Source organism: Melanerpes formicivorus, unplaced genomic scaffold (assembly GCF_026170545.1).
Source record: "Melanerpes formicivorus ecotype bairdi unplaced genomic scaffold, bMelFor1.0.p_v2 SCAF_30, whole genome shotgun sequence".
Classification (NCBI taxonomy): domain Eukaryota; kingdom Metazoa; phylum Chordata; class Aves; order Piciformes; family Picidae; genus Melanerpes; species Melanerpes formicivorus.
The window spans coordinates 8,664,096-8,689,480 of NW_027142382.1; the positions used below are offsets into that span (position 1 = coordinate 8,664,096).

Genomic DNA, 25,385 nt, shown 5'->3' on the forward strand with positions numbered 1-25,385 from the left:
TTTAAAGTTCTCTTTGAAGCAATTCTGGCATGCTTGATGTATACACTGTTTGACAGGGTTTAATTTCTTTTCAAAGTTACCATGCAGCCTTAATTGTCATAGAAGACTGCAATACACGTCTGCCTGCAAATAGAAACCCGATCAATTACGTGGTTTTTATTTAACCAAACTTGTATTTTATATAGATAGAAACACATCATCACAAATACCTCTCTGCAGTCCAATTCCAGGTTCTGTCCTCCGACCTCCAGTTTGAGAATTTCAACCTGGTAGTACCACTCCTCTTTGATTGGTGTGTACCAAATATCACCTGTGTACAGACTTGGTTCAATTCCACCCAAAACCTACGGGAAAGGAGAAAAGAATTCACATGCTTTAAAATCCTTGATGTTTAGTTTTGAGGCAAGTACAGGAAAAGAGCAGAATACTTAATTGTGATATACAGCATATGACAATTTTAACTTAGCATCATTTGTAAGGATGTTACTGACAAGGTCTTTGTCAATAAGATGTATAAAACATCTAGACATTTTTTCTTCAGTCAAACAAAATTCCCATATTGGGCCAAATTACCAGCATCTCCATCTACAAGCACGTTTACTCCTTTATGAAAGCTCCACTCTTTAAAACCAAAACTATATTCAGTGGTTTAATCTAGGCAATGTACAAAAATGGGACAGAATATTAAACTCTTACATCATAAATTAACTTTATCAGATCAGAAAAGCCTTAACAGTGTTCAAGAACATTTCATTTTTCCTGCACGCATCCCAAAGAGAGTATGACTTATATCTTATTATTGCTATCACTATTAGCTTCCATCAAAAGTTATGTTGAAGCTGACTGGGAGAATTAGGTCATCAGACTTTGAACTAAAACATCATAAGCAATTTCTCTCTTGGGCTTCATCTCTCTCGAGTGTGTTAACATCTACAGTAGGTGAATTCACAGTCTAATAACTATTTGTGATCCACACCTGCGTATTTCAGGATAATTTGGAAACAGTCATTCTGACTCCTGATTCCAGATGAATAATGGCCAATTCGTAGTCCCACTAAAACTGATGGAAAGACATTCCAGAGTAACAAGTGTATGAACTGGTCTTCAGATTTCTTCCTTTGATATGGGAAAAGACCCTTAATTCCTCTCCCCCTTTTCATATCACGTGAAAAAAAATTTACTGCAGCATTCTGATGGGCTTGGGCAAGAGTAGCAGCTGAGTAAGAGATTACTCAAGTTTGACAAAAGTAGTAGAATCTGCCCTGAAGGAACACCACAAGATTTATGTTTTTCTTTATTAAAATTAGACTTGAAATAAAATTTTACTTAAAATTGAGAGACAAAATAGAAAAAGAAGAAAGGAGAATGAAAACAGACACTTGAGTTTTGCCTGCCTGAGGGCTTAAATTTTTCTTAAAAAGAAAACAAAAACCATTTCATATATTTACATACTTAATTTGGGAGAAGTATGATAGTCATAGAAAAGAGGGAGAGAGATTAACAAAGATACGTCTTCCCTCTCAGACTGACAGATACCCACAAGACTACCTCCGTTGGTACCACTTCCAGAAACAGGCAGTCCAGCACCACACATCTGCAAGGAGAAAATGTTGGGGATCTTTGCCTGCTTCACAAGTGAATCAAAGAAGGTCTCCACAGAACTTGAAGGCTTGAAGGTGTTGAAAAAAAAACCCAAACAAACAACAAAACAAGAATTACAGAAGTATTCATTAAAAAGTCTCTTTGCATAAATAAGCAAATCATTCAAACAAGACCATTTGTCACAAGTAAACTGAATTTCTGACAACCAGGTGATGAAAATTCTAGTCATTAAAAAAACAACAGCTGTCCTTTTTTCTGTTTCTAAAAATATCTTTACTCTTGACCACTGTCATAGAAATCCCTACAGCACAAGAGTATTTTTCCATTGCAGTTTTCAAACTCAAATAGCAGTTTCAGTGAGAAACTCTCACTGTTCCTTTCTTGTTGGGAAAGACTGGCCTTTCCAAAAGGCTTACAAGAGTCAAGTGTAAGTTGCCCTACACATCCTTCCACAGTTAAAAGGCAGGTCTTTAAAGGGAGGATTTTAAGGTTTTAAATACAATTTAATTCTAATGAACTCTGAATTCAATGTTCTTTATTTCCTCTCCTTTCTTTTAAAGAACTTTATAAGCAAGCACACCCACTTCAGCTGATCACTGGGCAACAGGTTCTTCCCTGCACTGCGTGCTGTGCTTTCCTTTGCAGTTATTAGAGCAATGCAGTTTCACTGTAATTCCTGTTTCTCTGCAGGCACATCCTAGGACAGGCAGGAACCTTGGCTTGCTTACAAAGTGCCAAGTGCTCTTATTACACAAAGCACACAGCAACCTCAGAAGCCACCACCTCTTCAGTCTTTGGAAGAAGGGAAAAATAAACGCCCTGAACACAATTATTTGCCCAAACCAGAATCTGAGAAGCAGCTTTTCTCTGTCTGTTGACAGTGTGTGCTAGCAAATATGAGACAGAAGTCAATATAATGATCACACAGCTCTTGAATAAAGCGTTTTAATTCCAGAGCCGGCAGGCAGTATCAAATCATTTATTCTAACAGGATGTATCTCTCTGTGAATTTCTCAGACAGTAGGTTGAAAACAACTATTGTGTAGTATTCCAGTCATGTTTTCATTTTTAGATTATAAGGCTATAAATTTATAGTCTACAATTTTAGGTTTTAAACTTCTATCTGAATTTTCTACCTCCCTAAGCTCTGGATGTGCTTGGTTCTATTTTAGTGAGAACACTGTAGCTAGTATTTGTTCTGAAATTAGACATATATGCCCTCCATCTCAACTTTTCCATGATGAATAGAGAATGTCTTAGAATGAACTGCCAAAGACTTTGCCAAGTAGGTTCATCAGTCCATTGACTAGTCTTCGGAGAGATCACCAGGGCCCTAATACACACCTTTCAAGCCAGAAGCCTTTACTCCCATACTCTGGCACTATAAGCTGTATAAAAGCTCATTCATTCCAGAGGAGCTAAAATCAGAGCCTTCATCACCAGAAAACCATAACAACTCAGTTTTATTCTTCCTGAACAAACACAAAAGATTTTTAGGAAAGAGTGGTTGGGAAGGGAGGAATCTAAAGCTGAAGGATCATCTACTAATTTTATTTTATTAGTTGGATTTGTTTTCATTGTCATAGTGAAAAACAGCTGTTGGGGAAAGGATGATTTACCTTTGCTAAGGCATCATAGGCAAGACCAAGAATCCCGTGCCATTTAACCCCTGGTAAGAAGAAATTCTCTGATTCAAGAATGGTAGCAATGTTGATGGTGTAGCTGCCATAGATTCCTTTTGGGATAGTAATGACATCTGTGCCCAGCACTCCAGTCCAGCTTCCTTGACTGTACTTAACTGTGACATCAATCCCTTGAGATTTGTATGTACTTGACCTTTAAAAGGAAAAGATACACTTATGCATGAACTGTTCATTCACAATGTGAGACAATGGAATATATTCAACCTCCTTCTTTTTTCCCAGAGAGGGAAAGAAACCTGAATTCTGCAAAGTCAATCACTTATATTCACAGGAGGAGAGGGATGGGTTGTGAAAGCAGTAAAAAAAAATGCCCCGTTTGTATTCTGAAGCCATGAGTGACTCAAATCTTCACAGAGTGTGTGCTTTTCTTTCTAAGGTATTATGCCACCTAGTGTAATATATCCCTGACTCAGATTGGTCCATCACAATAGAAGTAATGCTCTTTAACTGGAGATGGAACATATTAAGTGGTGGAGGAAAATGGAAAGCTTCTGAATTCAAATCTAAAACTGAAATGACAAGCTAACTGAAGAGCTGCAGACTAATACCTCATTAATATTAGTTAAAAATCCATTTTGAGTAAATTGGAATATTATTGCAAGTATCAGCAGGAAGACATAGGTTTTCTAAATCTGCAGTTTGCTCTATCTATCAGGAAGTAAGTAGACTTGGATATTATTAACAAATGATTCACTGACTTGGAGGAGGCAAAAACGAAGTTCCTTCTAGATCAGGGAAGCAAAGGTAAAGAAGTAGTTAAGCATGGCAAGTGAAAAAACAGAGAAGAATCCTTTGTAGGAGTCTTAACACAAACATTAAAAAAGCTTCAATAGATTTTTCATTTAAAAAACCTGTAGCATAAATATAGCAATCATCTTCCACCTGCATCACCTCTGTAGAGCTATAAAATTTCAAGATCCCTTTTGCTTCCATTCCTCAGCATTGAGCTTCCCCTTCAGAAGAGACAGATGACCATGTCTGGTTGATCTGAACAGACTGGTCACTTGATAGGTTTGTGGGGGTTTTAAGTAAATAAAGAAAATTAAGGAAAAAAAAAAAAGACAAGTTTAAAATAATTCCATAACAAGATCTTTACATCTGTGCCTTAACAATAAAGCTGCAAGTGATTTATGAAGTGTGGACAGTTCTATGAACACAGCTTTAATCTAACAGCTACTCTGACGCAAACAGCTACATGAAGTGGCTTCACAGCCCCTTGTACCTGAGCTTGCCAAAATGCTTATTAGGGAAAACAACCTTCAGAGGGCAATGCAGACAACTCCCATCCATTCAAGCAGACACTTTTTGTTCAGGTACAGTTTGGCCATACAGACCATGCAGCTGATTTTCCTAGCTAAGGAAGGAGGGAATAGCAAGAGGCTAGGCTCTAACCCTGAGCAGTTTGATACTCCCAACACCTAACCCTTCAAGAATCTTCAAGGTTCAGTAGCTTGTAGCCTCTAATATGGCAGAAATGCATCAGGTAATGGGCCTCACAGATTCCATTTCAAAATGTATGAATTTCAGAGATGGTGTTAATACAGTATCTGGTTGCTTCTACAATTGTTTTATGCTATTGCTGCACTTGTATGACACTTAGGCAAAGAGACATCTCTCTGCGTTGTCTTTGGAGCACTACTGTAATACTGGCAATACATTCTACAACTCAAAATAGGACTCTGAATAATTAGTGGTAGAAGAGAAACTGCAGGGGGCCATCAAAAGGAAAGGGAAATACAGGCTTCTTCAGGTAGAAAAAAAAGTCTGACTGCTAAACAGAAGAGGTCACATCTGAAGTCAAAGAGAAAAGGGAATGTTTGGAAAAAAACCCAAAGTGAATCTGCAAAGACAGAGACTGCATGACCAGCAACAGCACAGCTCTTCTTTCATAAGCCGTAACAGCCTGATGGATTGAGCTGTGGACCAGGACACAGAAAGACAGGGTTCATTTACCAGCACAGCTGGTGAACTTACCCATGCAAAGGCAGGACAAGTCACTTCCTTGCCCTCTGTGCCTCAGCGCAGAAATGGGTATGAAGATACTTATCTCATCTGTAAAGCACACAAATGCTGCATTCCAGAGAAGGCCTTATTATTTCCTTCAAGGAGCAAAATTCCTAGTGTGGGAAGGGATATCCCATAATACCTGTGGCAACAGATTATATTCAATTCTGCAAAACCACTTCCTGCCTCATCCTCTTGGCTGTAATAAGCCTGTGTTTTTCCACCTCACTGGTGCAAAGGAAGAAAACTTCTTTAGAAGTCAGAACTAGAGACTTGCTTGATGGGCTGAGTGTTTTAAAACAAATACATAGCTAAAAAATTCCAAAGAAGATATTATTGCTGTGGTGACAAAAGAAGAAGTTAAAGTCTTCCAGCAGGACAGAGTGTATCTGAGGCAGGGGCAAGGAGAAAGGCCTTTCAGATTATAGTGCTGCAGTGGCTATTGCCTTCTCCCTCTCCTTCCTGGTTACTATCTTTAGTTCAAAGCAGCCAAGAGAAATGAAGTCCTCAAGCTTTGAATGGATCTTAAGCCTCAAGTAAGAAAACTAGCAACAGATTAATTTTCTCGTGCAGAGTTACTCCTCATTACTAGCACATAGCACTGAACGAAATATTTCTCATGCCATGCAGACAAGCTCTCTTGCTCCTCTGCAACAGACCAGGACTTCAGATTTTCCTGCTTACCCACACACTTTTTCTTAAGCACCAAATCTATGTCTCCACAGATGGCGATGGCAATTGCAAAGAAGGGTCAGAAAACAGCAATGAGCAAAAAAATCTGCACAGAGTTTTTGATTCCCTCTCCAGTGAATGGCACCAGGTAAGTGATTTAGGGCTAACAACTTGAAGAAAAGATGAAAATCCAACATAAATGCTTGATTTTGAATACAGAAGTCCCACCTAATTTGCAGGGGTTCTGGAACAAGTTTATAATTTACCCCATCGTACCACAAACTGTACAGTATATACAACCAAACTCACAGGATCCTACCAAAAGCAGCAGTTTACTTTTTATTGCTGGTATATAACTTCTTGTATTATCTCAATTTATCACCTATCATTTTCTTACCTCTCTGTCTCTTGAAATGATCAACTCTGGAGTGGTATGTTCTTGAAATCTGACAGATAGTGAGGCAGTGGCACTCACATGAAATAAAAGTGAATACTGTTGCTGCATATTGACAGCCCTGACTATGTCACTCTTTCACATACTGCTACAGAGCCATCGTTGGTAATTTACTTTCAAGTGTAAAAATCCCTTCATCCATCTATTTAAGTAGCATTTTATTATAAGTAGGGCATGAAACATAAACTGCTAGTTATTTGTGAGAAACAAATGTTGTGATTTCTTTTTGGTTCAGGACAAATTAGACCATTTCCCAAAATCTTAACACACCATGGTGACTTATACAGCATGACCACCAAAGCAGACTCAGAACTTTTCACAGCAAAGTTTTGCCACAGCCACTCAAAAGCCCAAGTTGTGAAGAGTTCATGATAACAGCTTTATTCATTTCACACAGAAAGAGCCGGATAATTAAGCAGTAGAATTATACAACATGGATTATGGGACACGCAACATCATTTAACACGTTAGATCTAAAATTGCTCAAGGAGGGCTCTTACCCTCTGGATCCTCTGAAACAAAGATAATGCCTTTGCTATGCGCTCTCCTCAATTTCAGGCAAAAAACAATCATGCATTTAATTTCAGATTTCCATCATTTGAATAAAATTAAAATAAGAGCAGTGGAATCAGGAAATTAAGACCCATCACTCACTCTCTCTGACACAATATTAATATTCTAATAAGCACACATCTATAACTCAGTTCCATTAACTTAATAAATTACTAATCCCTCTTTCCCTTCAATTTGCAGTTTATAACTGTCATATGGAAGCACTTCATGGCAATATAGGGAAAAAAAGCAGGAATGGTTACCAGATGAGACAAAACCTCCTTATCTCATTTTCAAGTGTTCCACATTGTATGGAATAAAAGTGCTCATAAGTCATTTGTCTTATTTACACATTGGTAAGGGTCACTCTTAGGTAATTTTAGGGATCCATCTGACGTGATGTCAAGGGTGATGTCTATCATCTATGCAAAGTCATAACAATTAAGGAAGGTAATCTGACTACTGGAAAAAGGCTATCATATGGCCAATCTCAAAAAGAGACGATCAACAGGGCCTGGAAAACTAGCTTCACCTCAAGTCAGGCATAGTCTCAGAATCTGTTTCCAAGCATACTGAGGACTAATTATATGGACATTCTAATTTTATGGTCAAGCTTTTGACACCATCTCCCATGGCATTCCCATTTGGAAGCCGAGGATGTGGGGTTAAACAAACAGATCACTGCGCAGATTGAAGATGGGCTAGGCCAGTGGGTCCAAAGGGCAGTGAGCATGGAATCAACATCAGGCTCATAATAAACATAGTGTTCCATGGATAATGACTGAAAGAAAACATTATTCAACATTTTCTTTAAGAATCTACAGGATGGGCAGACTGCACCCTCAGCAGATTGGCACAGGACACCGTATTATGGCGAGTAGTTGACATGATGAATGTCAGAGATTGAATCCAGAGGAACCTTGAAAAATGGGAAGACTGAGCTAAGAGAAACCTCCTGGCATTCAGCAGGAAGCACAAAGTTTTATAACTGAGAGGAATCAACTCCATGCATCGGGACAGATTGGGAAGCAACTGAAAAGAACTCAAAGGATTTGGGGTGATGGTGGATACTAGGCTGAGAGCCAACACTGTACTTGCCCTGTGCATACAGCAAACTTCAAGTCAGGCCACATTTCGAGGGCCATAGGCAACTTATCTAAGGAAGACACTCTCACCTTGTGGTCAGCACTGGTGAGACCACACTAGGAACAAACTGTGGCCAGCTGTGAGAACCCAGTTCAACAGGCATCTGGAGGAAGAGAAGAGGGATTGGCAAAAGGCTACCAGACAGATTAGTGTCCACAAACACAGGACCTGTGATAAGAGGCTGAGGGGAGCTAGGCTTTGGTTTTGCAAACAAGAAGCTAAGGGAAGACGTTATGGGCAGTTACAACTTGAGAGACAGCTACAAAGACAGCCAAACTTTTCTCTGCAATGTCAGGTAATAACATAAGGGACAACACCCAGAAGTTTCATTTTGTGAGGTTCAAGTTGGACAAGAGGAAGTATTTCCTCCACAGGAGTGTGGCACAGCATTGAAACACACTGCCCAGGGAGAGAATGGATTCTCTGTCCTTAAAGGTTTACAGGACTTGGCTGGACTGCGCATCGACTGATCTGATGTGGTGATAGCCTTGCCTCATTTGGGATATGCACTAGATGACCTACGAAGGTTCCTTGCAAACATTTTTGAAGCATCTAACTGATTCCAGTAGGGCCAGGATTCCTCCCAGATGTTATTTATTGAATTATATTTAAAGTATTTAAAACAGAAGAACCATGGTGTAGCCAGGTTCAAAACGTCTAATGGTTGCACATTTTTCGGACCGTACAGCAGTACTCCTTCAATCCAACCGAAACCAGAGATTGCTCTGGACTGTAATGACTTGAGTTTGAATCATTTTACAAAGACCTCAACTCTTTAGGGCCTAAATTTCAAGTTTTCACTATTAACTTTCTACCAAAGTTCTCAAAACACAGCATACACTTAGAACTTTGACAAGAGACTGTAACCCTCAAGTGATTTCATGACCTTTCTCAACAACCAACCTGTGCCATTGCTGCTGTTTCTGATGCTTTATGGTTCTTATGAGAGAGGCCTTGTCCTTTCAGACAAAATAACATCACTGAAGAGAAAGGGTAGAAGGAATGCTTGTGCTTTTAATTCCCTGCAATTAACTTTCCCTTAGCCACTACCTATGGAAGGGGATAGCTGTCACGTAAAACTCTATAGTAGTGCAGAAACAATTTTCAGTTGCCAATTCTGGACTTTCCAGACCCAAGTCATACCAGAGTGAGATATAGAATAGAATAGAATAGAATAGAATATGAAATATCTCTATTAACATCTGAGTATGTGACAGGAAGTAGGGCTATTCTAGTAAACAGCACAGAAACACTGACTTTCCCTCCATCACCAGTGTATCTTACTGGGTAAAAGAAATCCAAATTCCCATGTTAAAATACATGAGGAGGTAATGATAATAGTGACACTCTCTGGCCTCCTGGTACTCTAAATATTTTTATGCATATGCTTCAGCTAAAAAGAGACACTGTGTTTTAAACAAGTTTACCTGAAACAACTGAAAATAGAGGACAGAAAGGAAAGAAGAAAGGAGAGTGATTCAGACAGACAAAACTGTACTTGGCTGTGACTAATGTCAGCTCATAGTAATCACACCAAAGTCTATCAAATCCACCAAACTGCATCTTCTAAACAACCAAATTCAGCAGGGTCTGTCCAGACCACTAACTAATTAAGTCCCTTGGCCAAACTAAAGTACAAATTAGGTTTTGACTAACTAATTTTGGTTTTGAACAGAATGTCAAGTAATAGATACAGTCCCTGGGGTTTAATTTTTGTTTTTAAACAAAGGGACAGTATATTTAAACTCTTGATTCATTCCAAGATTGTTCAGATAAGAAATTGGCCAAAATTGATGTTATTTTGCAAATGTTTTTTCACTCTGTAATCTTCTCTCTTCTTCTCCAGCTCTAATCAGCACTGTACTCAGGCCTCAGTTGTGCTGCCATGAGTGGGACTGTTCATAGTATCAGGTAGCACTTTGCATCAGGCAAGTCCAATCTTCCCACTCAAGCAACAAACACCCTATTTAGTTGATTAGATGGTGTTGGGTGACAGGTTGGACTCGATGATCTCAAAGGTCTTTCCCAATCTGGTTAATTCTATGCTATGCTATGCTATGCTATGCTATGCTATGCTATGCTATGCTATGCTATGCTATGCTATGCTATTCTATTCTACTGTCATGGGGTGTCACAGGAGCCCCACCAACTGCCTTATCATCCTCTTTCACATGGGAGGAGCTAGAATCTAAAAGACATCCTAACCCATCATGGCATGCAAAACAGGTACTTACAGCTCAGCATTGAAGTAGGAGGTGACATCAGGATCAGGCACACCTGCTACTGCAAAATTACTGCTCCCAGTGTCAACCAGGATATTTAACTGCCAAAAGAGAAGAAAGAAGTGGTTTGCATATCCAGCTGAACAAGCAAACAGATCATTAATTTTTTTTTATCTAAACTACCTGTAGTTTTGAAACTGTGAAAGATGTCCTGAAAAATAAATACAAAACATCACTTTTGGGAAAGATACACTGCAGGCCCTTCAGAAGAGTTGATCATGAAGAAGTGTTTTAAAGGTCATGTTTCTGGAAGGGGGAAACCTTTATAGCCCATATTCTCCCATCACAGGAATCCACAATAACCTTGGTTTTGTTTTTGACCCAACCCATGTGTCTTGGCAACCTGGCTCATCCAGGACACAAGCTGAATTACACACTGTTTAATGAACTGTTTGTCTTAGAGTTTATGACATTTCAGGATAGGGGCTGATTGCAAGTCTGAGCAGAAATAACCAGAAGCATGAAGATGACCTGTGGCTTGGACAGGACAGGAATGATGCCCAGTTTTATCTTGAGCAGCAGCAGCCTAACACAGCCTTCACTGCATTTAAATATGAATATGGCAGATTTATAAACACCATGAAAAGCATTGAATGAAAGGTAGCCTGAGAGTGTTAACCTGCTCAGTTAATTGAGAGGACTATTTAGGCCAAAAATTGCCTAACAAAACCACATGGATAAAATGAGACATCTCCTTTCCCCATTTGGCTCAGTTAAGCAGGCTGGTTCACCACAGCTGCCTGACAGCTTGTGCTAACACAAAGCAGAATGCAACAGCACAGAAGTGAGCAGACAGATGCAGGGTCAGTCTTTCAGTGAGACTTTGAAATGGCATTATTGTAGAGTGTCATTAAATGATAATTGAGTCAGTCAGAGACTGTGCTGCTACCCAAAGCAGCAGTCGCAGTTTCCCCTTGCTCTTGGCTGGATGCTTCCTAGGGCTTTTAGGCATATGAACTTGTACCCCATGGGGCTGTGATGTAAATCAGATCAGGTTCCTCACCTACAGTTACTAAAAATGTAATAGCAGCCTTCCATATCAGACAGCTACTTGAAAGGAGATGGTAGGAGCAGACACTAGAAAAGAGCAATTTCCTCCTTTGGTGACAGGGTGGTCTCATATTGGCTTAAAACAATAGTAAAATTATGCCCTAGGCAGTAGGGAACACCTGCTCCCCAGAAAAATATGAAGAAGTCAAGAATTTTCCTGTGGGAGAGAGTTAGACATGGTGAGTGGTTTACCCCTGGTTTAAAGATAGCTTGAATCAGGCACTTTGGTAGTCCTCATCACTCCTTAAGACATGAGTTAGCTTGGGATCTAACACTGAAAGCGGACATGGGAAGGGTAAATGGAAGGATAGGGGAAACATGTCTAGTGTGGTCAAAGGAAGTGGAGAAACAGGACTGAGCTCAGAAGGGAAAGTGAAGACAAAGGAGGATAACACATTTGCAGGAGATAAGCTCTCTTCTGAACTGCACACACACTGTCACCGGCATTCCCAGTCCTCATCACGCAAAAAAAATTCAGACTACAAAGAAACAAACCCACAACCTGCATCCCAGATTTTAGATTAAGCCCAGACAACACATCAAAATTTATTTTGCAACCACACAAGCTAGACACAGACTTTTAAAATTAAAAGGCCATCTACAAGTCCACCTGACTCCAGGAGCTGAGGCTTTAAAAGAAAACAAGAATCTCTGAGTCATGGCTTGCAATAAAATCCAAAGTTTGCTACATACTTTATTTCAATGGCATCAAAAGCCTGATGTTTTTTCAACTACCTAACAAAGTAAGAACTATTCATTTTTAACTCCTCTCTGGGACAGGAATCATGGTAAAAATAAATAACAAAGAACAGCTACAACGTGTGCATCTATCAAGACCAACAAAAGTTGCCTCAGAGGGGTGCTGCAGGGCTTAAATTAATTAGCCTTTCTGACGCAGCCTGTGATGCTTGAGTAATGGACAGTACATCAGCTGCATAAATAAATGGAGGTGTTGCCCTAGCTTCAGTAATATGTATGACACTATCTACTGAGGACGACTTGGAGAAAAAAAACCAATCACTAAATATGAAAGATACTTCACCCCCACACCTTAAATTCACAAATCACTGAAAAGGGCAAATTTACTACTCTCATCGTACAGAGCAAATCAACATTTTGAAAAGAAAATAGGTATCTCCTACACACACACCCAGAAATCCCAGAACCCAAGTCAAAAAGAAAGGGGGGGGCGGGAACAAAGAAAAATGCAAAACTAGCTAACCATGCAAGTGCCAGCCCACTCGGGCACAGCAGCATTCAGATGACAGATCACTATTGAGGCTGACATTCTCTGTCCACATGTTTGTGCTTAATGAGATGCAGGCAGCCAGGGCAGACACTGATTTATTGTAGTTCTCACAATAGTGCCAGTGATTAGCAGCTCATTTTGGATGGGTATAACCTACTGAGTTCTCTTTCTTTCCTGGTTAGCCTTTGGGTCTGAATTTTCTTTAGTGTCTCTACGTCTCATTAAGAACCACTTTCATGTTGTCAGCACTGGAGCCTACTTTAGTCTGTACTGCCTGCTGCCAGTTTAATAGTGCTGCTGGGGGAGCTTTGGACAAGCTCTGTTGAATCACGGGGTGGCAACCAAAGAAGCTATGGTCTAGGGCTACCCATCCTGTCCCATCTCCAGAGGTCGGCCCTGCCCTCTGCCTAGAAGCTGTGTACTCACTCTCCAGCCTCTCTATTTGATGACCCCGCTTCCTAATGAAAACTGCAATCAGTGGCACATCACCTTGATTCACTGGGCTACGCGTTGTGATAGCTGGGGAGTGGTCATACCTCTCTGTGCCTTTACCTTTCTGTCACAGGCACAGATGACCCAGATGCCAAAGGAGAGCCTCCTTCCAAGTCCCAGAGATGGTGAGTCAGAGCTTTCATGGGCAGGTGGATCTGGTTCCTTAGGTTTATTATAGCCACCTCAAGTGATTCATGTCCTGTCACTGAGAGTTGATTACTTAGTGATTCCCCTGTTTCGTCAGAGGTTGTCAGATGAAGTCAGATTTTGCAGAAGCCAAGGTTGGAAAGTCATGGCTGTAAGACACTACGAAGGAAAAACTGCCCAAAGACTGCTGACCGATTACGTGACCAGCATCAAAACCAATGAAAAGCTACCTTCCTTTTGCTTTTGGAGGTGCAAAAGGAAAGCCCTGGGTGTTCTTTGTATTGTGGTTTCCAAGTTCAATTTTAGACCTATCTAGCAGAAAGCAGACAGCAAATGCAAAAGGCTGCTTGATTTCCTCTTGAAGGTCACCTTTGCTGTAGCAGTGGGACATAAAATCCACACCAAGCATCATACCTGGAGATTATTTTGCTGGATACAATTCCTACATGGAAATAGTGTTGCTGTTGTTATTAATAAGCTTCATAAAGATCCCTAGCAACAGAACAAGCAAACATCCACCCCTACCATGACAAACTTACAGAGGAAATCTGACACTCTTGTCTATATGCCATTAAGTTGTGTATATAAATAGAAACAAATCCAAACCTGCTTACTGAAAGTCACCAACATTACAAGCAGAAGCCACCTTAGGCCATGCATTTTTATTTTTTTCTACTTTGAAGGGGTAGAGACACTGAATAAAACCCAGCCATACTGATTTATTTCAACTGGAAGTCAAACGCATTGTCAATACTTCAAGGATCCCTCAAATTTTCCAGTGCTTGATTTAGCACTAACATCAAATAGCACTTACTGTATGGCATCCTGCTTCAATAATTCAGCTTACTGCTACGTCTTTAATATTTGTAAGCTTTCCATTGCTGCATGTTTTTATATTGTGATATCTGAACAAAAATTGCCTATTGATCCATCATTTTTTATTCCATTCAGCAAAGTTTCATCTGTCTGTGGTTCAGCCACCTGCCCTGCTGTAGCGAGTGGCATCAATGCAGTAGCATCAACGCTAGGCACTATCTATGCTTCATTTAACTGCCCTGTAAACAGCAATTTGTAGTTAACCCATCATGCATTCAGAATGTTACTTTCTCACATTCTCAAGGAAAAGTGATAAAATGTTGCAGTTGGATGTTAGGAAGAAGTTCTATACAGAGAGAGTGATTGCCCATTGGAATGTGCTGCCTGGGGAGGCGGTGGAGTCACCATCACTGGAGGTGTTCAGGAGGAGACTTGATGGGGTGCTTGGTGCCATGGTTTTGTTGTTTGGGTGGGTTGGATTGGTTGATGGGTTGGACACGATGATCTTGAAGGTCTCTTCCAACCTGGTCTATTCCCCTCCCCCCACCTCCCCTCCCCTCCCCCCACCTCCCCTCCCCTCCCCCCCCCTCCCCTCCCCTCCCCCCCCTCCCCTCCCCTCCCCCCCCTCCCCTCCCCTCCCTTCCCCTCCCCTCCCCTCCCCTCCCCTCCCTTCCCCTCCCCTCCCCTCCCCTCCCCCCCTCCCCTCTCCTCTCCTCTCCTCTCCTCTCCTCTCCTCTCCTCTCCTCTCCTCTCCTCTCCTCTCCTCTCCTCTCCTCTCCTCTCCTCTCCGAACCTCTCCGAACCTCTCCTCTCCTCTCCGAACCTCTCCTCTCCTCTCCTCTCCGAACCTCTCCTCTCCGAACCTCTCCTCTCTGAACCTCTCCTCTCCGAACCTCTCCTCTCCTCATTCCAGATTTGTTAGGTACAGGTTGCTAACATCCTCTAGCAGGCACAGACACTGCCTCTGTTCTGACCTACACCTTACTTAGACTTAGTCTAAGTTTCTATTTCCTGTCTTAGTTTGAGGTCAGGAGTTTTTGGAAACTTTCAGAAAAATATACAGAACAAATCCCCTGGGCTATAAGTGCAGAATGCATTTATTTGAAGCATCTCTCTGCATGGCTTGGCATATACAACATTTTCCAGGTGGGAACCCTAAGGCTTGCATGCAATCCTCTTGCACTGCTGCTTTTGATGTGATTCCCTGGGTAACCCACAGTGAGCTAGTGGTAATCTTCATCCCCACTGAAAGACTGGTCCATGGAAAAATCCACTATTTTTTATTTTCATGCTAACAGGTCTGATCCTTTTAGGTCAAGCAATAAAGTTTCACCACTGGGCAGAAGAAATGAGGCTGCAAAAAAATATATATTCAGCTCTTCATTCTTGTTTCAGCTGAAGCATAAGGGAAAAAATCATTTACATAGAGAGTGCCATAAATATAATAATCAATCTTATTTAGCCTTACATTTACCCCAGGGTTCAGTCAAAGTCTTAATGATAGGCAACTGATAGCTTCCAGCACACAAACCAGCAGACCAAAGAAGCTGGCTCCTTAAGAGTTCATGATGAAAACTACCAGTGTACATGCCTTCTCTGGGATTTTAACTTGGCTCAAGGGTGCCCCTTTTCCCTTCTCTCCCATTCCCAATAAAGAGAGCAACCATTCCACACTAGTAATGCTCATATGCCATTCAAAATCTTGTCCTGCTGTGCTTTCGAGTTCTCTCCCACACAGATACTTAAAATAGGGCTCATGGTCCTACTCTGCTTGATGGAGTATGCCACACAGTGAACTACCACAAAGTAAAAATGTTTTTTTTTTCTTCTTTTGTCCACATTTAGAGACTATAAATAAGAAGCATCCCATTACTGGCTCATGAGTTGTTACCACATAATGTGATGTACTGGCTTAGTAGAGGTCCACCCCATTTAACAGTCCCTAAACTTGTATCACAGAATGGCTTAGGTGGGAAGGGACTTTAGAGATCATCTACTCCAACCTCCCCACCAGGGATGCCTCTCAACTAGACTCAACTGCTCAAGGCCTTATCCAGCCTGGCCTGGAACATCTCTTAACTCCCTCTCTTGCTTCATCCCACACATAATAAACCCTATAGGAAATAATTTGCTAGACAGTGCTTCAAAAACAGTGAGAAGTGCTGAATTTCTTGTCAGGGATTAGCAACTAGAAATCATTTGGGTAACAGCTCTTCTTTTTCACTCTGGTTAATAGATAGGAAAATTAGTTGCCAATTTAAATACTGCCTCATTTAACACAACGATTCCTAATTACATTATCAGCCCATCTGGCAGGAATTGCTTACAACCATCACTTGAAGAAGAAAACACACTAGCAACTATAGTCTGTGTTTGCCCACAGTTATTACATGTTATCATTGGCATAGACTGTCAGCTGGGTTATTTCAGCAATTTGTTTCTACAAATTAGTAATATTACAGATATACAGTGGCTTTTTAAGCACAGAGTTACTGTACACTTTTTTCCTCTCTGAATTATTCAGAATCAGCATTTGCAGCCACTTTCTAATAAACAAATTCAGAAGAGTAGGCTGTAACAGAGATTTGTTCCTCTTAAGATACAGAAGTAAAACCAATTAAAAGATGAGTTAGAGGACTCTTTGGAAGTGTGTCTAGATGCAGAGGCCTGCGAAGTCAGACATAAACTGAAAAAACTTCCACAAAAAGACATTTCTGCTTGCAGAATAATACGTATTTTGCTGGACAGTAAGACTGAAACCTGGCATCCTGGCCTGTTTCAGGAATAGGGTGGCCAGCAGGAGCAGGGAAGTCAGTCTGTCCCTGTACTCAGCACTGGTTAGGCCACACCTTGAGTACTGTGTCCAGTTCTGGGTCCCTGAATTTAAGAAGGGCATTGAGACTCTTGAACATGTCCAGAGAAGGGCAATGAGGCTGGGGAGAGGTCTCGAGCACAAGCCCTATGAGAAGAGGCTGAAGGGGCTGGGGTTGCTTAGCCTGGAGAAGAGGAGACTCAGGGGTGACCTTATTGCTGTCTACAATTACCAGAAGGCAGGTTATAGCCAGGTGGGGGTTGGTCTCTTCTCCCAGGCAAACACCAACAGAACAAGAGGACACAGTCTCAAGGTGTGACAGGGGAGGTTTAGACTGGATGTTAGGAAGAAGTTCTTCACAGAAGAAGTAAATGGCCATTGGAATGGGCTGCCCAGGGAGGTGGTGGGGTCATCATCACTGGAGGTGTTTAGGAAGAGGCTGGATGAGGCACTTGGTGCCATGGTTTAGTTGATTAGATGGTGTTGGGTTGGACTTGATGATCTCGAAGTTCTTTTCCAACCTGGTTAATTCTATTTTATTCCATTCCATTCCATTCCATTCCATTCCATTCCATTCCATTCCATTCCATTCCATTCTATTCTATTCTATTCTGTTCAGAGAGACCTCGACAGGCTGGACAGATGGGCAGAATCCAACGGCATGAGATTGAACACATCCAAGTACCAGGTTCTGCACATCAGCCACAACAACCCCATGCAGTGCTACAGGCTGGGGGCAGAGTGGCTGGAGAGCAGCCAGGCAGAGAGGGACCTGGGGGTACTGGTTGATGGTAGGCTGAACATGAGCCTGCAGTGTGCCCAGGCAGCCAGGAGGGCCAATGGCATCCTGGCCTGCATCAGGAACAGTGTGGCCAGCAGGAGCAGGGAGGTCATTCTGCCCCTGTACACTGCACTGGTTAGGCCACACCTCGAGTACTGTGTCCAGTTCTGGGCCCCTCAGTTTAGGAAGGAGGTTGACTTGCTGGAACGAGTCCAGAGAAGGGCAACGAAGTTGGTGAGGGACTTGGAACACAGCCCTATGAGGAGAGGCTGAGGGAGCTGGGGTTGCTTAGCTTGGAGGAGAGGAGACTCAGGGGTGACCTTATTGCTCTCTATAACTACCTGAAGGGAGGTTGTAGACAGGCAGAGGTTGGTGTCTTCTCCCAGGCAGCCAGTACCAGAACAAGAGGACACAATCTCAGGCTGCGCCAGGGGAGATTTAGGCTTGAGGTTAGGAGGAAGTTCTATACAGAGAGAGTGATTGCCCATTGGAATGGACTGCCCGGGGAGGTGGTGGAATCGCCATCACTGGAGGTGTTCAGGAGGAGACTTGATGGGGTGCTTGGTTGCATGGGTTAGTTGTTTGGGTGGTGTTGGATGATAGGTTGGACATGATGATCTTGAAGGTCTCTTCCAACCTGGTCTATTCTATTCTATTCTATTCTATTCTATTCTATTCTATTCTATTCTATTCTATTCTATTCTATTCTATTCTATTCTAAAAAGGTGAAGCTCAGTGGTCTATACAGTAGATCAGCACACTGCTCCTGAACACTGGGGCAGTGACAGGACTCTTCAATTTTTCATTGTTCATAATGGGTTCCTGAACTGTAGCATCCCAGTCTTCATTGCTCTGCAGCACTTCATAGGATGATTAAGCCTGAATGGACCTCTCAAGATCAGCTGGTCCAATCCCCTGCTTAAGCATGGCCACCTAGAGCCAGATGCCCAGGGCAATGCTCAGACAGCTTTTGTGCATCTCTCCAAATATGGAGACTCCACAACCTCCCTGCACAACATGTGACACTGCTCAGTCACCCCCATAGTAAAGTTTATTTCCCCATTTTCGCAGGAATCTTCTGTGTTTCAGTTGGTGCCTGCTGCTTCTGGTCTTGTCACTGGGCACCACTGAAAAGAGCTTGGCTCTGTCACCTTTACACCCTCCCTTTAGGTATTTATGCACATTGATGAGATCCCTCCTGAGCCTTCTCTTCCTCAGGCTGAGCAGTCCCAGCTGTCTCAGCCCTTCCTCATGTGAGAGATGTTCCAATCCCTTCAATGCCTTTATGGCCCTTCACTGGACTTTCTCCAGCATGTCCGTGTCTCTCTTGTACTGTGAAGCCCAGCACTGGACACAGCACTGCAGGTGTGGCCTCACCAGTGCTATGCTGATGAATCCAAAGAACAACTCAACTTTTTGGTGGACAGCTGCACAACCACTGGTGATGATGGAAAACCACCCAATCCAGAGTCAGATGACTCTCTGAAGCTTGGACAGCTCCTTTGAGGAGGAGGAGGAAGTGGGCAGGCCCACACGTTAAAGCTGAGTCCAGGAGGATAAGTATTCCCTGTGATGCCCTGACAGACTACCTCTGAAAAAAATCCTCCCATAGTCTTAAGAGGGGTTTAACTGTGCAGTCAAGATAAGACATGCATTGTAGAAAACAAAAATGGAGCAGAGATTAATGATTTTCTAATACTGTTTGTTGAGCAGGTGGTGCCCATATTTCACTGCAGCGTCACACTGGGGACACAGAGGAAGGTGATGGATTGCAGCACGAAAGTTTGGCCAAACCAGAAAGTCAAGTCTATCACCAAAGATAATTCCTACTTTTGCAATGGCAGAAGTCAGTCACAGAAACTGTGGTGTGTTTGTAGGAGTAAGCAGAAGAACAAGTGACAAATGGATGCTCTTTGGGGCAGCAGCAGATCAAGCCTATCAGAGAAGGTTTATTGTTCACTGTCATTCCCCTTGCCACATTCCCAGCCAGCGTCAGGACCTGAGATCTGACCCTGTATCTATACATTCTTTACACAGGACAAGGGATAACGGCCTTCGTTTGAAAGAGGGTAGATTGAGATTACATGTAAGGGGAAAGTTTTTCACTGTGATGAAGGTGGTGAGACACTGGCAACATGTTGCCCAGGGGCTGTGGATGACCCTTCTCTGAAAGTGTTCAAGGTAAAGCTGGATGGGGCTTTGAGCACCCTGGACTAGTGGAAGGTGCCCCTACATATGGCAGGGGGTTTGGAACTAGATGATCTTAATGGTCTCTTCCAACCCAACCCATTCTATGATTCACTCTCTCCCCCAGCCAGCTAAACTGCTCAGCTCACCCTGAACACTCTCACACTTGTATTTGGCCCAGCAGAAGATCAAGGTCTTTTGTCCTCAATCTTTTCGTTATCTTCACTGCTAGACTGGGAGGAGTACTGTGTTTCTCTTTCTCGCCGAAAAGCAATAATCTCTTTCTTTGCCTAAAGATTACAAAGTACTATTTGGATTAGCCAATCTATCCATGCTTAAGAGCACTGTGTGCTTCTGTAGTTGAGATTTGTATTAAAAACACAAATGCTAAAATGACTGATTGCTCTGAAGTATAAACTTGCTAAACTAAACTGTGAGTTGAAATATGAGCATCTGACTCTGGGACTGATGAATAGCCGTTTTGAAGAGAAATATTACAGGAAGTGCTTTATATATATTATCATTTTGACAATAAGGGAAGGCCATTATGGTTTAAAGACACACACACCAAAAAAAAAAGAAAAAGAAAAAAAAAAAAGAGAGCAGCCAATCAATCCTGGTACCAAAACAAAACACCTATTCTTCATTTCTGTGCTATCCTTCCTGCCAATGCCTTCAGTTCCCTAAGCATTAGCATTCTTTCTGCACATGCCGTCTCATGTGGTGTCTTCTTTTCCAGGCTGAAATTTATTTGCTGTGTCTAGATTTATCATACAACACATCCATCCTATTCATGCTATATGAGCATGCTTTGCTGTTGAACATGAGCTATTACTTGCTTATCTTAGAGCCGTGTGAATCGTAGCAATTTTGTCTCATTGCCTTTTCAGAAAAGATTAACTTTTTATCTTTTTTCTTTTTCTCGGAACGAGTCCAGAGCAGGGCAACAAAGTTGGTGAGGGGTTTGGAACACAAGCCCTATGTGGAGAGGCTGAGGGAGCTGGGGTTGCTTAGCCTGGAGGAGAGGAGACTCACGGGAGACCTTATTGCTCTCTACAACTACCTGAAGGGAGGTTGTAGACAGGCCGAGGTTGGTCTCTTCTCCCAGGCAGCCAGCACCAGAACAAGAGGACACAGTCTCAGGCTGCGCCAGGGGAGGTTTAGGTTGGATGTTAGAAAGAAGCTCTATATAGAGAGAGTGATTGCCCATTGAAATGGGCTGCCTGAGGAGGTAGTGGATTCACCATCCCTGGAGGTGTTCAGAAGGAGACTTGACAGGGTGCTGGGTTGCATTGTTTAGTTGATTAGGTGGTGTTGGATGATAGGTTGGATGCGATGATCTCGAAGGTCTCTTCCAACCTGGTCTATTCTATTCTATTCTATTCTATTCTATTCTATGCTATGCTATGCTATGCTATGCTATGCTATGCTATGCTATACTATGCTATTCTATGCTATGCTAAGCTATGCTATGCTATGCTACGCTATGCTATGCTATGTTACGTTATTCTATACCCTATAGCTGACAAAAAACTAGGGTGTGTGAAGCAACCCTCTAGTTCACATCAAGCAGCTAGAGCTGAAATCACTCCTTGCTCTAGGCATCAGATTTTAAGTAAAATCTGGACTAGTTAGAGAAAGTTCAGTAACAAAAATAATCTAGACATCTAGAAAAACCTCACCTGTACATAGCCATTGAAAGTGTTGCACTGCTTTGAGAAGACTGAGAAAAACTGTGATAGCCTTCTAACAGATGTATGGTTGCCACAGAGACACCCCCCCAGGAACCTCACCTTTCAGCAAGAAAAGGGTATCTTCATCAGCCTTTCTCAGTGTAGCTGGCAGCAAGCTAATATCAAGTATACTGTTCGTTTTCACTATGAACAGTAAGGCACCCAAGTGCTCACAAATCTGAGTGAGGAAAAAACCCAAACATGTTTATATTAAATATGTTCTTGAAAGGCAAATGAGTGGTTAGATAAATGGAAGACTAAAAAAAACCCAACCAACCATAAATGCTCCCTGAATTTAAGAATGAATGCAGGAGACATCAGCTATTTGCAGCTATTTGCACTAGAGTACACACAGAGCTCTTATGAAGTCTGAAAGCATGGTTCCACCTGTTAGTAGGTGTACAGGAATTAAATTAATTCATTTTCTGCTAATTACAGTACAGCACTGACAAGACAGGGAGACTGTAAACTGAATGCCACCGGGATCAACTGTCACATCTAACTGCAAGACTCATGAAGACTCCCAGTGCCCACGCAGCCCTGGTTTAGAGACAGGCTATGTCTAAGCTCTGTGACACGTCTATAAATTACTGAGCATTTCATCCAGAGCTCACCTTTCCCTACCTAGAGAGCACAGCAGCCAAAGGGGCTGGATACACAGTAATTAATTCAATAATTCAACAGTCAAAGAAACTGAAGAAATGCCTGAAGTTTGTTTCGACCATCAGTCTGACTCCTGGAGATACACTTGGGAATGCCATTACCAACTTCATAGGCACTTTCTCAACCTAAACCTCTTCCTCACTGTGAAAACACCAAGCATAGCCACTTCAGAGCAGACCTGCTGGGCCCTGCTCAGCAGGATTTTGAACTCATTGGAGCAAGGGCAAGCAACATCAGATGGCTACTAGTCCATGAAGATATGGACACTGCAGGAAGACCTGAAGAGAGAGAGCGAGCTCCATAGTGAAAAGGAGGGTGGTGGAGGTGGGCAAAGGGCTGCACAATTGTATTTCAGAATACAGAAGCACAGAAACCACCAACTACTGAAAAAGGGTTTCACTGTCCTCAGACAGCTCCCTCAGCAAGCCTCCAAGCACATGTGCTTAACCACAGCCCGTCTCACTTCATTCCTGAAGAAAACCACTGTCAAATTATTTCAGTTGACCTGAAGCTAAACTTTCTCTGAAAAAAAAACACCAACAACCCACAACCACCTCACTGAAAAACACCAAACCATCCACCTCAACTGTCTCAGGTTAAATGCCTGCTATATCTGTTTTATTTACCAGTACTACTTAGGGCATGATACTGCAGGGAAAACACAATCTTATGCTAAACAGTTTTAGAGGGGTATATTTTTATGGGGGGGGGGAGAGGGGAAGAGAGACAGAGAAGGACTCATCATGATAATACTTTCAGAATATCATGATATTATACCTAAGGAGGTTGATTTATTTTTAGTTGCTTTTTCCTTTTTTCTTTAAAGGAAATAAAACCTACCAGCCTGCATTAATGCATTACATTCAGCAAATTATTAAGATTCAAAACTGCATACAGTTCAGAATTTCAATTTTCTGAGCTCTCCAAAATTAACTTCCAATTTATTTTGTCAGGCCACCTTTTTTGTTACCTCTGTCATTCATTTGACTCAAAGAAACTGTTGTCTGAAAAGTAAACAAGCAAACTCAACCCAAAACCTCGATTTAAAAACCTCCAACTGCAGTTGCTGTAAGACTATAACAGTTTTATGCATTTGGACACAGCCAAGCTATACTAAGTAAACTCAAGGAGGTTTGAACTGACTAATCTTTAAACCTTCCTCCTGCTGTACATATTTCTATGCAGTGAGTCACTGCCTGTGTTTACTGTGCCGTTTGGGAATAACAAAGTCACGTTGGGAACCAAGAGTCGCATTTCAAACCTCAGCTTATGAAAACCATTTCTGATGTTCTTGAGTGTAGACTAGGAGGTATCTCCAGCTTCATGAGCAATGTGGAGGGTTTTTCTGTAATGTCTGTTTAGTTAAAGACACCACAGTATCCTTCCCTTCAGCAGTGCACAGAAGCCTCTCAGGAGAGATTCACAGATTGCATTGGGTTGGAAGGGACTCTCAAAGGTCATCTTGTCCTACTGCCCTGTAGTGAGCAGGGACACCTCCAGCTAATCAGGCTGCCCAAGGACACATCGAGTCTGATCTTGAATGTCTCCAGGGTTGGAGCCTCAAGTACATCCCTGGGCAACCTGTTCCAGTATTTTACCACTCTCATTGTAAAGAACTTCCTTCCTTATGTCCAACCTAAATCTACCCTGCTGCTGTTTAAAGTCATTGCTCCTCATCTTATCACTACACGCCCTTGTAAACAGCCCTTCCTCAGCCTTCCTGTAGGTCCTGTTCAGATACAGAAATGTAGCTTTCAAGACCTCCCCAAAGCTTTCCCTTCTCCAGGCTGAACAGCTCCAATTCTTTCAGTCTGTCTTCGTAGGAGAGGCACTCCAGCCCTCTGATCATCCTTGTGGCCCCCCACTCCTGTATTTCTATCTCCATTAAAAGATCTCTCTTGCACCAAGGGAGATGTGAATCTCAAATTTAACTGGATTTCAAATCACACTAGAGAGTGAAACCAAGTGCCAAAACGGCTCCTGCAATATTTAAGAAGTTTTTGAAGGCAGTGATTAACATTGTAAAAGGCTACATTTTGGAGACAGGTAGGAAGAAAAAGAAGTTTGCAGGACAGCAAGTGATAAAAATCAAGGTTTTGAGAAGGGCGCACACCAGATCTGTTCTCTTCCCTTTCCTATCCCCATCAGCTCACTCCCTTAATGACAATTCTTTTCAGGTTTTTTCCCTCTCCACTGTCAAGATGTTTTGAAGATGAATGTTTGCTAGCAAAGGTTTTTCAAAGCCTGGACAGCTGCTAGGATAAGTGAAGGCAGGACACTCTTAACACACCAGGTCAATCCATTCTTCCCAGAACAAGCTGTTCCCACTAGCACTTCTGCACCCATACAGCAGGGCTGCTTATTATGAGGTTCTTCTAGCCACACTTACTGCCTGTTTTCAGGAAGGGCTTGTGTATGGGGTTTTTTTAGTGCTTTTCTTCAAGAGGACACTGATTGCTTATAAAGTATTTTCCAGTTGTTCCCCTAAAACACCCAAATAAAACCCAAGTGTATAAGCCTATTTTTTGTTGGACTATCCCTATCCAATATGCTGCACTGGTGAAACAAAACCCAAGTGTATAAGCATATTTTTTCTTGGACTTTCTCTATCCCATGTGCTGCACTAGTGAAATGACCAACCTTACCAAAACAGGAAAGTCAACAGACATGATTACACAGGGAACCTTCACCTTGCTGCTTAAGTCAAGGTCATGGCTATGGTAGTAGTCCCTCTCTCCTAGGCACCAGTACCAACAATCCTGTGTTCACATGTTGGGATACCTGGGTTAGGCAAGACTGTTGGATACAGAGAGATAAACAAATTAGTACACACACTGGAAAACCAACTATGAACTCCTTGGGCTCCAGGACTTCTCACATGTTGTTTCATACAGCCAAACAGGGATGTTTCAGCTGGGAGAGCTCAAAAAACTGGTCTCTGCATTTATGCATCCACTAATCCTTCCCCACCTGCCACAGCAGCTCCCACCTCCATTCCTGCCCAGAAACAGCCATGATTACATACTTTGGCACATCTATT

The 25,385-nt window shown here is 42.1% G+C and overlaps 1 protein-coding gene across 1 annotated transcript in view; it reads right to left on the reverse strand.

Annotated features, from left to right (window-relative positions):
• BACE2 (beta-secretase 2) overlaps window positions 1-25,385 on the reverse strand; it is a 53,230-nt gene that overhangs the window by 15,702 nt on the left and 12,143 nt on the right. The window contains exons 2-5 of the mRNA XM_068155241.1: window positions 10,368-10,456; window positions 3,222-3,438; window positions 1,541-1,669; window positions 210-344 (exon numbers count right to left, since the gene is read on the reverse strand). Coding sequence (XP_068011342.1) covers window positions 210-344; window positions 1,541-1,669; window positions 3,222-3,438; window positions 10,368-10,456 — 570 coding nt within the window. The remainder of the gene's footprint in view (window positions 1-209; window positions 345-1,540; window positions 1,670-3,221; window positions 3,439-10,367; window positions 10,457-25,385) is intronic.